Raw genomic sequence first — 12,602 nt, forward strand, 5'->3', positions numbered from 1 at the left:
GTGCAGAATAGAGATGTGTGGGTTGGTGGTTGTTCATTTATAAGGATCAAAAAGGTACAGTCACTCCCACAATCCAAAAACAGCTGGAGAAACAAGAACTGTCAGTCAGTATAAAACAGTGAGGGGGCTTCACTCTCACTACATGGTGTTTGGCTTTTGTTGTAACACCTGTAACTGTCTGAAGAGGACCCTCAGGGAGAAGAGATTCCTGGACGTCTGCTGAATTTGCTCAAAAAGACATGGTGGACAAGGACTATTTTGTAGAGAAAGAGGTTCTGGATGAGTTGCGTCTGGGTGAAGTGGCACAAGAAGGGAAATGGATCACTAAACCACCTGTGCGTGAACGGGTAAAAAATTTCTTCAGGTAAGAGAAGAGATGAGATGGCAGAGCTTGGGACGTGTGGCAGGCAAATGAGAGAACACTGTGACACACAATGACACAAACTGAAGGATACATATGTGTTTGGATGTATTTCTGTATGTGTTAGGTGGCAGGTGGGCCTGACTGAGGTTCTGGAAGATATTTTCACCTGTCTAAATCCTGGAGTTTTAGCCATGATGCTGCCCACAGCTGGAGCCAGCAGCTGGAACCAGAACTTAGATTTGTCACCATTTGTAGAACTGTTCTTTTTTCCAAGGGATTTATTTAATGTCTCTTTTGTTAAACATGTCTATACTTTAATATCATTCTTCAGGTCTTTTAATTTTTATTTCTGTGTTTGTATTATGTAAAGCACTGAATTGTTTTCGTGTATGAAACTGTGCTTTAAGCTTGCCTTGCCTCCCCAGTTCAACACTGAGTAAATAGCTGAAAAAAACATAGAAAAAAAATCAAGTGGATTTGGTTTTAGGTCGAAGACATTTCACCTCTCACCCAAGAGGCTTCATCAGTTCTGCCTGTTATAGCCCAGTATCGGTGGAGCGTCGTTACCTGTCTTTGAACCCTCACCTGTGGACCGACACCTATTGTCCAGAAGCTGGAAAAAGAGGGAGTTATTGAATGGTGACTATACTACAGACTATAACCCGGGGAGGCCATCCCTTGCCTTTATGGCCTACCCAAAATACAAAAGGAAGGAGCCCCACTCATCCAAGAGGCTTCATCAGTTCTGACTGACTGGTGTTGAGCCAGAGATATTTATCCCCCTCGGTGGTGTTTCAGTCCTTTGAAGGCCAAAAATGTCCCTTAATGACTGAGTCGTTATAGCCCAGTATCAGTGAGAGTCCTTCCAGAAGGCAGGTGTACAGTAGTCCTAAACTCAGCTGACTATCAGACCAGAGTTTCCGACCAGTGACACCACCACCTATGAAGCACTAAAGAGGGACCCCACCAGTGGCTACAAGAAGAAGGTTATAGACTGTTTAATATGTGTGTGAATGATACACACTCATGTTCAAATACACTTTGATTTATGACCCCCAGCAAAAGGCAGCCTTTACTCCTCTACAGTATATAATTATATGTGTTTGTGTGTGCAATGGTAGTCGTATCATGATGATGATTTGGTGATTTTTCAGTTCATGCACACACGTCACTCTTCTCCTCCTCAGACAATCCACTCTTACTAGCTCATTTAATTTTATCACAATACTTAGATGCCAGTTAGGAAATAATAATTCAATTAACTGACTATTGAAGTGTTTTCTTCCCTTTCAACTTCCTCTCATAAGGTTTGCTGAGTCTGCTCATTCATTATAAACACCTAATTCAATCGCAGCAGTTTCCGACTGTTAACCATCAAAGAAGCTATCAGCGAAACAATTAAAGATGAAGGGCTTTGCACGAGAGCACTGAAACATGAAGCGGTGACTCTGGATCAGTGTCTGTCTTACTGGCATTTCATGTGAAAACATCATATAGTGGGGGGAGCAAAGGAAGAAGATGGGTCAGTTAAGAAGAGAAACTAATAGAAGCAGGTGTTGAACAAAGAGAGAGATGAATGTAGGTGTGAAGAAAGAGAGGGAACAGAGCAACAAAAGCGAAGTGCATTTTATTCTAATGCATGTCAGTGTAACCTTTTAGCGACCTGAATATCTTTTGTGAGAGGGGATAACACTGTCATCCCTTATGTGGCTGGTTTATCAGAGAAGTTAAAAAGGATCTTTCGCAACCACAATATCCAAGTTAACTTTAAACCAGAGAACACCCTGCGGCAGAGACTGGTCCACCCGAAGGACAAAACACCCAGACACAAACAGAGTAATGTGGTGTATGCCATTAGGTGTAGTCAGGAGTGTAATGACTTGTACATTGGTGAAACTAAGCAGCCACTGCACAAATGCATGGGCCAACACAGGAGGGTCAACTCCAATGGACCAGAGTCAGCAGTCCACCACCACCTGAAGGACAAAGGACATTCTTTTGAGGACAGTGAAGTCCAGATCCTCCCCAGAGAACATCGCTGGTTTGAGAGAGGAGTCAAGGAAGCTATTTTTGTAAAAATAGAACACCCCTCACTAAATAGGGGGTGGTGGACTAAGACACAACTTGTCTTCCATCTACAATCCTGTTTTGAGATCTCTGTCCAAACATGCCCACCAGGACAATAGGTGTCGATCGACAGGGGAGGAGTCAAAGACAGGTAAAGACTCTCACCGATACTGGGCTATAATGACTCAGTCATTAGGGGACATTGTTGGCCTTCAAAGGACTGAAACACCAAGTCCAGCTGATTTTCTTTTTCTACGTTTTTTAAGCTTACTATGACCTGGATGGCTGAGAATCTGCACAAACACTGAGTGAATAATTTGAATGTGAATTTGTGTATGTATGTGGCTTCAGTATTTCATACTCAGTAATATGAATGGTATGATTTTCTGGGATGGCTGTTATAGGTGTCCCAGTCTGAAGCGCACAGTAACAAGCTGGGTGCCTATTCTAGGCTGGCTGCCTCAGTACTCACTCAGAGAAAATGCAATTGGGGACCTGATTGCTGGATTCAGTGTGGCCAGTATGCATCTACCACAAGGTTTGTATGGTATAGTTTGACCTTTTGGGACATGCACTTAATCTCATTGTTGCTGGGAGTTGGGTGAGAAAACCGGGGACACTCTCATTTCTGTATTGACTGGTCTAGGAGTTTCTGGCTGCTTCTAGTCTGTTTGATAAACTAAGCTCATTGTTTCCATGCTGTAGCTTCACATTTAATGGACAAACATGAGAGTGGTTTCAGTTCTTTTATCTCAGTCAACAAAAATAATAATAACTGTCATTCCAAAACTGTCAAAATTATTCCATAATATCAACATATTAAACATCCACAGAGTGTTAACTTTAGACTGAATTATAATGTGTTATTTTTTCCATCAAATTTGCACTAGATAAAAGACAACACTTTAATTTTATTTGTTTTACCAGGCATGGCATATGCTCCTCTGGCTGCCATACCCACTGTGCATGGTCTATACACCTCCTTCTATCCGATCCTGATCTTTGCCATCTTCAGTACTTCCAGACACGTCTCCATAGGTGAGTACAGTAAGTGTGTGTAGGTGACTGTGGTTGAAAAAGAAAGAAAAACACAATATCATCATTGTAAATCAGATCCTTGTTTGTGTCTGTGTGCATCAATGTATGTGTCTACATGCTCATATTTTACATGTCCAGGTACGTTTTCTGTAATCAGCATGATGGCTGGGAGTGCAACAGTAAGGCTAGCACCAGACCAGAACTTTCTTGTAAATGGCACTAATGGAACAACCGTGAACACCACTGCACGGGATGTTGCCAGAGTACAGATAGCATGTTCCCTCGCACTCTTGACAGGAATCTTTCAGGTGCGTCTCTGTTTGTGGGTATGTTTTGACCAAACTGCGTAACCATTTTAAATCATATTTCCCTAACATTTTTCTCTCTTTTCCATCCTAAGATCCTGCTGGGTATTGTGAGATTTGGATTTGTTGTGACCTATCTGTCTCAGCCACTGATTCGTGCTTACACCACTGCATCAGCATGTCAAGTAGCCAGCACCCAGCTAAAGTATCTGTTTGGAGTCTCAATCGCTCGATACAGTGGCCCCCTCTCCCTCATTTATGTGAGTTTGTCATGCCTCAGACAATTCACATATGGATACAGACAAGACACTAAATTATTGACTTGAAGTGTTTAGGCAAAATTATAACACATAACACACATAACATAAAATACTCGAAAGTACAGATTTGGAATAAGACTTTTACACCTTGATAAGCATTTTAATGATACTTGAACTTGAGTATCATTAAAGCTACAGTTTGTCAAATGTACTTGCTGTTACAGTACATCAATACCGTTCCTGTGTCTGTCTGTTACTGTAAATATGCATCTACAGCCAGCAGCTGGTTAGCTTAGCTTAGCATAAAGAATGGAAAGGTAGCAAAACCTACCTACCAGCACCTGTAAAACTCACTAATGAACACATATATTGTTTGTGTAGTTTGTGAAATGAGTTTGCATGTTCTCCCTGTGCCTGTGTGGGTTCTCTCCGGGTTCCAGCTTCCTCCCACAGTCCAAAGACATGCAGCTTAGGTTGGCGACTCAAAATTGTTCCTAGGAGTGAGTGTTGGTGTGTGAGGTTGCCTGTCTTTAAATGTCAGCCCTGTGATAAACTGGCGACATGTCCAGGGTGAACCCCGCCTCTCATCCAATGTCACCTGGGATTGGCTCCAGCCCCCCTATGACCCTATTCAGGTTTAGTGGTATAGATAATGGATGGATAGTGTGTGAAAGTTTTTTTTTCCTTCTTTACTTACTTACTAAAGCTCCAGCACACAGACATATGCCTATGTTGTAATCAGGTGGGACTACACTGGGAATTATGTGAGATAATCATGCTATGTACTACTATATATTGTATGTAAACCAGGTGCAACATATTTGTCAATTAAGTATTATATGTGGTGTGGACATGCCCACAGAGCCCTGAGAAGAGGTTTAATCTTTTAGCAGAATTTTAAATAGGTTTTTTTTGTTTGTTTTCTACATGATACTGAATTTGTATTAACCATATTTCCAACTTTCTCCTTCTGTTCTTTCCTTCTGTTTTCCTCACAGACTGTGGTGGATGTTTGCCGAATGCTGCCTAAAACTAGGGTGGTAGAGCTGGTGGTGGGCGTGATCGCGCTTTCAGTTCTCATTGTGATTAAAAATATCAATTACCGCTGCAAAGAGAAGATGATTGCGCCCATCCCTATCGAACTCATACTTGTAAGTATTCCATTTGATGTTTCCTCTGTCTTCTCTTTTCCAGTTGTACAGGAGCTGTGCATATTTAGCAGTCCAACAGGGGCTTTCACCACAGTAATCATACTGGACTCTGTGACTGTTGACTTTTGCCAAAAAAGGGTTGCAGGTGCTCAGAGCAATAATAAAGTATATCCCAGAACTGACATTCCTTTTGCATTTTTTTTTTTCACCAGGTCATAGTAGCAACAATCATCACCCACTACGCTGGACTTATTGATAAATACGGCGTTGATGTGGTTGGAGTGATTCCCTCTGGGTAAGTTCATCTTTGTGTGTTTGAATCATATGTTTCTATGGATAAACAAAGAGAATGACAGAAAGTTTGTGAGTTCCTGAAAATATCATGTTTTTGGGAAGGCTATGGTTGTGGAAAGGTTTACAGGTGAGCAGAGTTTCCCCAGATAAAACAAGAATGCTTATTTAAATAGAGGATGTATAATAGCAATAATAATGTAATAATTACGAAAGCTACTGAGAGCCTTCTTGTGTCTGATTTTAATGTAATATTGTGGTTTGGTCATTTTTGGTAAAAACAAAATGGGATGTTTTTCCATATGATTGTAAAGGTTCGTGTGTTTGGCAGCTGCAGCACATGTGAGCTGTTTCCATAAAATGTAAAACAATAATAACAGAGTGCAGCCTGTAAGTGGAAGACCAGAAATCAGCAAAAGGTCAAATGTGCTGCTGAAGTTTTTTAAGAACTTAAGGAAAAATGTGAGTTGCCTTAATGTCCAGAACTGTTAGTAGAGCTGCTTGTGTCAGGACTCTGCACTGTACAAGGTACCAGATAAAACATGGAACCATTCATCTTTTTCTCCTGCTCCAGCTTCAGGGCCCCTGTTGTTCCAGATGGCTCGTTTTTCCCATCGATTGCGGGTGATGCTATTTCTCTGGCCATAGTGAGCTACACCATCAACATTGCACTGGCCAAAACATTTGCCCTCAAGCATGGCTACAAGGTGGACAATAACCAGGTGAGGCATAGACACTTACCCATACTATACTACCCACATATAGCTCTGATCCTGTATAACTCACTGCTAACAGGGCCTGCCAACTCTGGAGTAATGTTAGACTCTACTCTTTGCTCATTACACTTGATCATGAGGGCAAAACATACTTGTTGTTTTAACAACAAAACAATATCATTTTGAAGTATTACGTTAACATGACAAAAGGTATCTCATTATAAAAAGAAAATTAACTTGTTAGGTGTTTAAAAAAATAACAGTTTGGCAGCTTGGGGTGGGTACATTAAGTCTATATGTTTTCATGGCTCATGAGCTGCAGTCGTGCATTATTTTGTGCACCTATGTGTCATTTCTCTATTGTTTGTGGATTTGGTATCAAATCATGGATTCACAACAACTGGCTGCAGCACACCACCTCAACTCAACAGCATCTGTCTCATCAACAGCACCCCCTAGAGCTTTACACACAATCAAAAATAATTATAAAACAAAGAGGCTGAAAGTCCTCAAATTCAAATTATTCGATCTTAGCTTTTAATTTGTTTAGCAGTTATTTTCTGGAAATTGTTTAAATTTGATATTGTGTATTGCCTAAATGTAAATGCACATTTCTGTAAACTTAGATGCTGTATCTCATTTTGCTGTTTCTTTATTTCCAGGAGCTGGCTGCAGTGGGTCTTAGTAACGGCATTGGCAGCTTTTTTTTTTGTTACAATGTGTCCTCCTCCCTGTCCCGCAGCCTCGTCCAGGAGACCACAGGGGGCAAGACACAAGTAAATATGCACATAGAATACATATTTGCACAAATACCACTGATTACATCTAATTAGCATATTCAACTTGAGACCATTCATTTACAAAATCAGTGTATCTCTCACTGTGTGTGTTTTGACAGCTTGCGGGACTAATTTCATGCATTGCTATGATGATTGTGATTTTGAAAATAGGTTCTCTTTTTCAAGAGCTCCCCAAGGTAACACTACCCTTCTTATAGCATTTCTTTATAATGATCATTTTCTCTCCTGGCAGACAGTTTAATAACCAGTTATGCTGTGTGTTCTCCTCAGGTTGTCTTAGCTGCAATAGTATTTGTGAACTTAACATTAATGTTCATGCAGTTGACTGATGTCTATACACTGTGGAAGACCAATAAGATTGATATGGTATGACCACATTCTTTGTATGAGTCATTTAACTCAATTAAATAATAGAAACTAACATCACTGTTGATTCCACTGACTGTCAGTGTTTATATTGTCTTCCAGGTGGTGTGGCTGGTGACATTCGCATGTACCATCCTGCTCAACCTGGACATTGGCCTGGCTGCTGCCGTTGGCTTTTCCTTGTTTGTTTACATCATCAGATCACAACTGTAATTACACACCACTAATTTTAAAGTATTGGCATATACTATATGCAAGCACAATTAGAGATTTTGGCAAAAGTTTCAGTGAGTTGCAAGGCAGGTCTTACTGTAAATTTGTCATTTTAATACATTTCAGACCTCGCTACTATATCTTGGGTCTTGTGCCAGACACAGCCTTGTATCTTGACATAGAAACCTACAAGGAGGTAAGAATCCTTTAGTCATAAATGAAAGACACTTGGTGCCATATTTATTCACAAAAATTGAAAGAGTTGTTTGAACTGATGCTTTCAGACAGGCAGTTTGTGAATAGACCTACATCAACTTTCAGTCCTGAAGTAGTACAAAGCTCCATTTGGTCAAACAATAAGGGAGGGCAGCACAAAGTATGAGTTTCTGAAGTCAAATTCATGATGTGTCTCTGCAGGCTAAAGAGATTCCTGGAATTAAAATCTTCAGTACATCTGCAACTCTGTACCACATAAATGCTGAGAGGTTCACGGAGGCCCTGGAAAAGAAGGTGCTGTATATGCATGTGCATCCATGTGGATGTGTGTTTATGTGCAGCCTTAGACTGCCAGATGCCTCCAGTACAATTGCTTTCATTATATTTAGCATTATCATTACAGTTTATCTTTCATTATCTTTCTCACTTTCTTTTCTCTCTCTTTAATGCAATGCTTGGATTTTTGTACAGACTGGATTTGACCTTGAGAAGCTGCTGACAACGAAGAGGAAACGAGATGAAGCACTGAAGCGTAAAGAAGAGAAAGAGATAAAGAAAGCGAAAAAGCTGGCAAAGAACCAAGTATGATGTGCTAATAACACAAATTATATGAATTCTTCTGAGATAAAACCAGTCATTTATGGATTTGAACTAAGAACTCACTAATACTTAATACCACTTTTTCAACCTCTTGGCAGAACCAGCTCAACAGGCGCCTGTTCAGTGGCATATTTGCTTTAAAGAAGTCAAAGATTGAGGAGGGGGGATTTCCTGCAGAGCTGAGCGGACAGAATCAAGTGAATCTCACAGACTTTAAACAAGCTGGGATTTCTACAATTGACCTTGGTACAGGTCAGGTAAACTGGGCTTACCAACATGATTTAGGCCCTGGTGATAACAACCTGCCCCCGGTAACATACCATGGTGACGAGGATAAAGGGAGTTCAAGTGAATCACGCACGCATAGCATCATTTTGGACATTTCAAAAACCAGCTTTGTGGACATAAACACTGTGAACGTCTTGAAAAAGGTACGTGTGTGTTGACACTGATAGCATGTAATGATCTGATTAGTGTTAAGTGTATATAAGTGACTAGGTACAGCCTGCAGGTTCTTAAAGAAAGAAACCAAAACAAACAAACAATGATCTCTGATTTTTCTCACAGATTTTCAGTGACTTTGGGGAGCTTGATGTGGCCATCCATGAGTCTGACCCCCTCCAACCAAAGACTCATTTATCACCTTTCAGCTTCAGCTTTGTTTATTAACCCAAGTCTGCAACACATAAAGAAGACTCTTCGAGGCACACAAGAAATCATCAATTCAGCTTGCTTAAAACCTAACATTGTCATCATTTTTATTTTAATAGATAATTTAGAATTACAATATGGTGCCACTGGCCATCTGACTTGTTGCTTCTCTCAATCATTTCATTGGTCTTAGGTCTTTCAAAAAGGTGGATACTTGGTTATATATAACCAAGGGTGAAAAGGCTCATTCTTTTCACCCTTTAAACTATTAACGAGCTGTAATTTGTGCACAGAATGTCTTTAAATGCACCAGCACAGCTTTCTAAAAGTGTAGCTCAAAACTGCTCCAGTACCAGGAGCTTGCTTAAGTAAATGTACTTAGTTATTTTCCAAAACGACTATGTTGTTGGTGTGGACTGTAATATAAAAAGGTGTTTCTGTGAAAAATGACCTGGGAGAACTGGGAGATCCTTTGTCAGGAGCCTTACATATATAAGCTTTAGCTGTACTTTAGTATTTTGTCAGCATTGTACAGTAGCTGAATAAACCTTTGTGAAGTTAGGCCTACATTGCACTACCTGCAGTAATTTTTACAGTGCCTTGCGAAAGTATTCGGCCCCCTTGAACTTTGCGACCTTTTGCCACATTTCAGGCTTCAAACATAAAGATATAAAACTGTAATTTTTTGTGAAGAATCAACAACAAGTGGGACACAATCATGAAGTGGAACGAAATTTATTGGATATTTCAAACTTTTTTAACAAATAAAAAACTGAATAATTGGGCGTGCAAAATTATTCAGCCCCTTTACTTTCAGTGCAGCAAACTCTCTCCAGAAGTTCAGTGAGGATCTCTGAATGATCCAATGTTGACCTAAATGACTAATGATGATAAATAGAATCCACCTGTGTGTAATCAAGTCTCCGTATAAATGCACCTGCACTGTGATAGTCTCAGAGGTCTGTTTAAAGCGCAGAGAGCATCATGAAGAACAAGGAACACACCAGGCAGGTCCGAGATACTGTTGTGGAGAAGTTTAAAGCCGGATTTGGATACAAAAAGATTTCCCAAGCTTTAAACATCCCAAGGAGCACTGTGCAAGCGATAATATTGAAATGGAAGGAGTATCAGACCACTGCAAATCTACCAAGACCTGGCCGTCCCTCTAAACTTTCAGCTCATACAAGGAGAAGACTGATCAGAGATGCAGCCAAGAGGCCCATGATCACTCTGGATGAACTGCAGAGATCTACAGCTGAGGTGGGAGACTCTGTCCATAGGACAACAATCAGTCGTATACTGCACAAATCTGGCCTTTATGGAAGAGTGGCAAGAAGAAAGCCATTTCTTAAAGATATCCATAAAAAGTGTTGTTTAAAGTTTGCCACAAGCCACCTGGGAGACACACCAAACATGTGGAAGAAGGTGCTCTGGTCAGATGAAACCAAAATCGAACTTTTTGGCAACAATGCAAAATGTTATGTTTGGCGTAAAAGCAACACAGCTCATCACCCTGAACACACCATCCCCACTGTCAAACATGGTGGTGGCAGCATCATGGTTTGGGCCTGCTTTTCTTCAGCAGGGACAGGGGAGATGGTTAAAATTGATGGGAAGATGGATGGAGCCAAATACAGGACCATTCTGGAAGGAAACCTGATGGAGTCTGCAACAGACCTGAGACTGGGACGGAGATTTGTCTTCCAACAAGACAATGATCCAAAACATAAAGCCAAATCTACAATGGAATGGTTCACAAATAAACATATCCAGGTGTTAGAATGGCCAAGTCAAAGTCCAGACCTGAATCCAATCGAGAATCTGTGGAAAGAACTGAAAACTGCTGTTCACAAACGCTCTCTATCCAACCTCACTGAGCTCGAGCTGTTTTGCAAGGAGGAATGGGCAAAAATTTCCGTCTCTCGATGTGCAAAACTGATAGAGACATACCCCAAGTGACTTACAGCTGTAATCGCAGCAAAAGGTGGCGCTACAAAGTATTAACTTAAGGGGGCTGAATAATTTTGCACGCCCAATTTTTCAGTTTTTTATTTGTTAAAAAAGTTTGACATATCCAATAAATTTCGTTCCACTTCATGATTGTGTCCCACTTGTTGTTGATTCTTCACAAAAAATTACAGTTTTATATCTTTATGTTTGAAGCCTGAAATGTGGCAAAAGGTTGCAAAGTTCAAGGGGGCCGAATACTTTCGCAAGGCACTGTAGTATGAATTTTTCCTTGTGCCTTTACTCATAAATCTGCCTCATTTTTCAGGATGTTCCCTGCTACACCCAAATGTGAACAGCAGGGGTCAGACAGTTTCAGCTTTCACTGTCTTCCTCCTCTTCTATGTCTTATTACATTGCTGGCTGTTACATTGCTCACTGTCATCATTGACCAGGTGCTTGGAAAAAATCAAATGATGTATCTTTTTAAATGCTTTGTAGCTGGTGCTTCAAGGTTACTGTGGAAAACTTGTATATCTATTTTTATCAGTAGTAACATGTTGCAACTGTGTCCAGTCGTATAAAAACTGATACAGTAAGAACCAGACCTGCCAGACACTTTTTACAAACTCTTTACTAGTCTGTCTTGTAAAGACTCACAAGAAAAACATAATCTCTGATTGTTTAAAATGCATAAAGAAAGTTGGTTTTTTTTAGATATTTCAGGAAGTATATTTACTAGCTGACAGTCAGATGAGATCTAACACACCACCTCTAACACATCTAACTTTTCTGTTTGTGGAATATAACTATAAATGGTAACGACAGTAACAACAAGAATATCACACCTGATTAAACCTATGGACATAAACACTGAACTTGCTGATGTTATCTTCATGGTGTAGAAAGTTATTTTCATTCCTTTTGTAATAAAACAGTCAACATACTGTTAAATACTGGCATAGTTGAAAGAATAGTTTTTGCTGCTGTATTTGATGAGCTTCAAAAGTCAAGAATTCAAGACAAAAGGAATCAAGTTGTTTAATTTAATGTCCCTCTGCAAACTATTTCAGGTGACTGGAGCAGAAAACATTTCTTTTCTGAAATTTCTTTTCAGAAAACGTTTCATTTCTGTGTGAATGTTCAGGACAGGCAGTAGATATGTGTCTTAGAATCAGCTTTAAAGGTAGGCAGATTTTATTTTTAACATTTAGACAGAGTCAGACTTCCTGTTTTCTTGTTTCCAGTTATTTTTAGGCTAAACTAACTGTGTACTGACTGCAGGATAATATTTAAAAGACAGAAATGAGAGCAGTGTCATTCCTTTCATCTGTCGCTTGGTAAAAAAGCAAATTAGCATATTTTCCAAATCATAAAAAAAAAAAAAAACAGTAAATACAGTAGATTTTTGTGGCAATCAACCTGGTGTGGACTTGATTTGATTTTACTTCAAAAAGTTAAATAAAAAGTATACCTATAAACTTATAATGGATACTGTCGTCTTTCATCTGAAAAAATGGAGGAAACACAATGTTGTTAAAGTGCTACAAGTACACATCAGAAACTGCATTTGCATGTAGTTTTCTACCAATAATACAAATCAAGTAGTTTGCCTAA

At 39.8% G+C, this 12,602-nt stretch overlaps 1 protein-coding gene across 1 annotated transcript; it reads left to right on the top strand.

Annotated features, from left to right (window-relative positions):
* Positions 1 to 239: 239 nt before the first annotated feature.
* Positions 240 to 9,056, top strand: LOC109968579 (solute carrier family 26 member 6-like). Its single transcript, XM_020614940.1, has 17 exons — positions 240 to 364; positions 2,836 to 2,969; positions 3,359 to 3,469; positions 3,608 to 3,777; positions 3,870 to 4,034; positions 5,033 to 5,185; positions 5,398 to 5,480; positions 6,051 to 6,198; positions 6,855 to 6,968; positions 7,091 to 7,168; positions 7,263 to 7,358; positions 7,461 to 7,567; positions 7,698 to 7,767; positions 7,989 to 8,081; positions 8,259 to 8,369; positions 8,486 to 8,818; positions 8,955 to 9,056. The coding sequence occupies exons 1-17, from the start codon at positions 240 to 242 to the stop codon at positions 9,054 to 9,056; spliced, it is 2,193 nt and encodes a 730-aa protein (XP_020470596.1).
* Positions 9,057 to 12,602: the final 3,546 nt, after the last annotated feature.

Source organism: Monopterus albus, unplaced genomic scaffold (genome assembly GCF_001952655.1).
Source record: "Monopterus albus unplaced genomic scaffold, M_albus_1.0 scaffold6.1, whole genome shotgun sequence".
Classification (NCBI taxonomy): Eukaryota; Metazoa; Chordata; class Actinopteri; order Synbranchiformes; family Synbranchidae; genus Monopterus; species Monopterus albus.

What these genes read in the sequence shown, in the direction of transcription:
- LOC109968579 (XM_020614940.1), top strand. Translation starts at nt 240, where the DNA reads ATGGTGGACAAGGACTATTTTGTAGAGAAAGAGGTTCTGGATGAGTTG. An exon ending in CCACAGGGGGCAAGACACAA is followed by an intron (nt 6,969 to 7,090) that starts GTAAATATGCAC and finishes GTGTTTTGACAG; the next exon opens with CTTGCGGGACTAATTTCATG. An exon ending in TACATCATCAGATCACAACT is followed by an intron (nt 7,568 to 7,697) that starts GTAATTACACAC and finishes AATACATTTCAG; the next exon opens with ACCTCGCTACTATATCTTGG.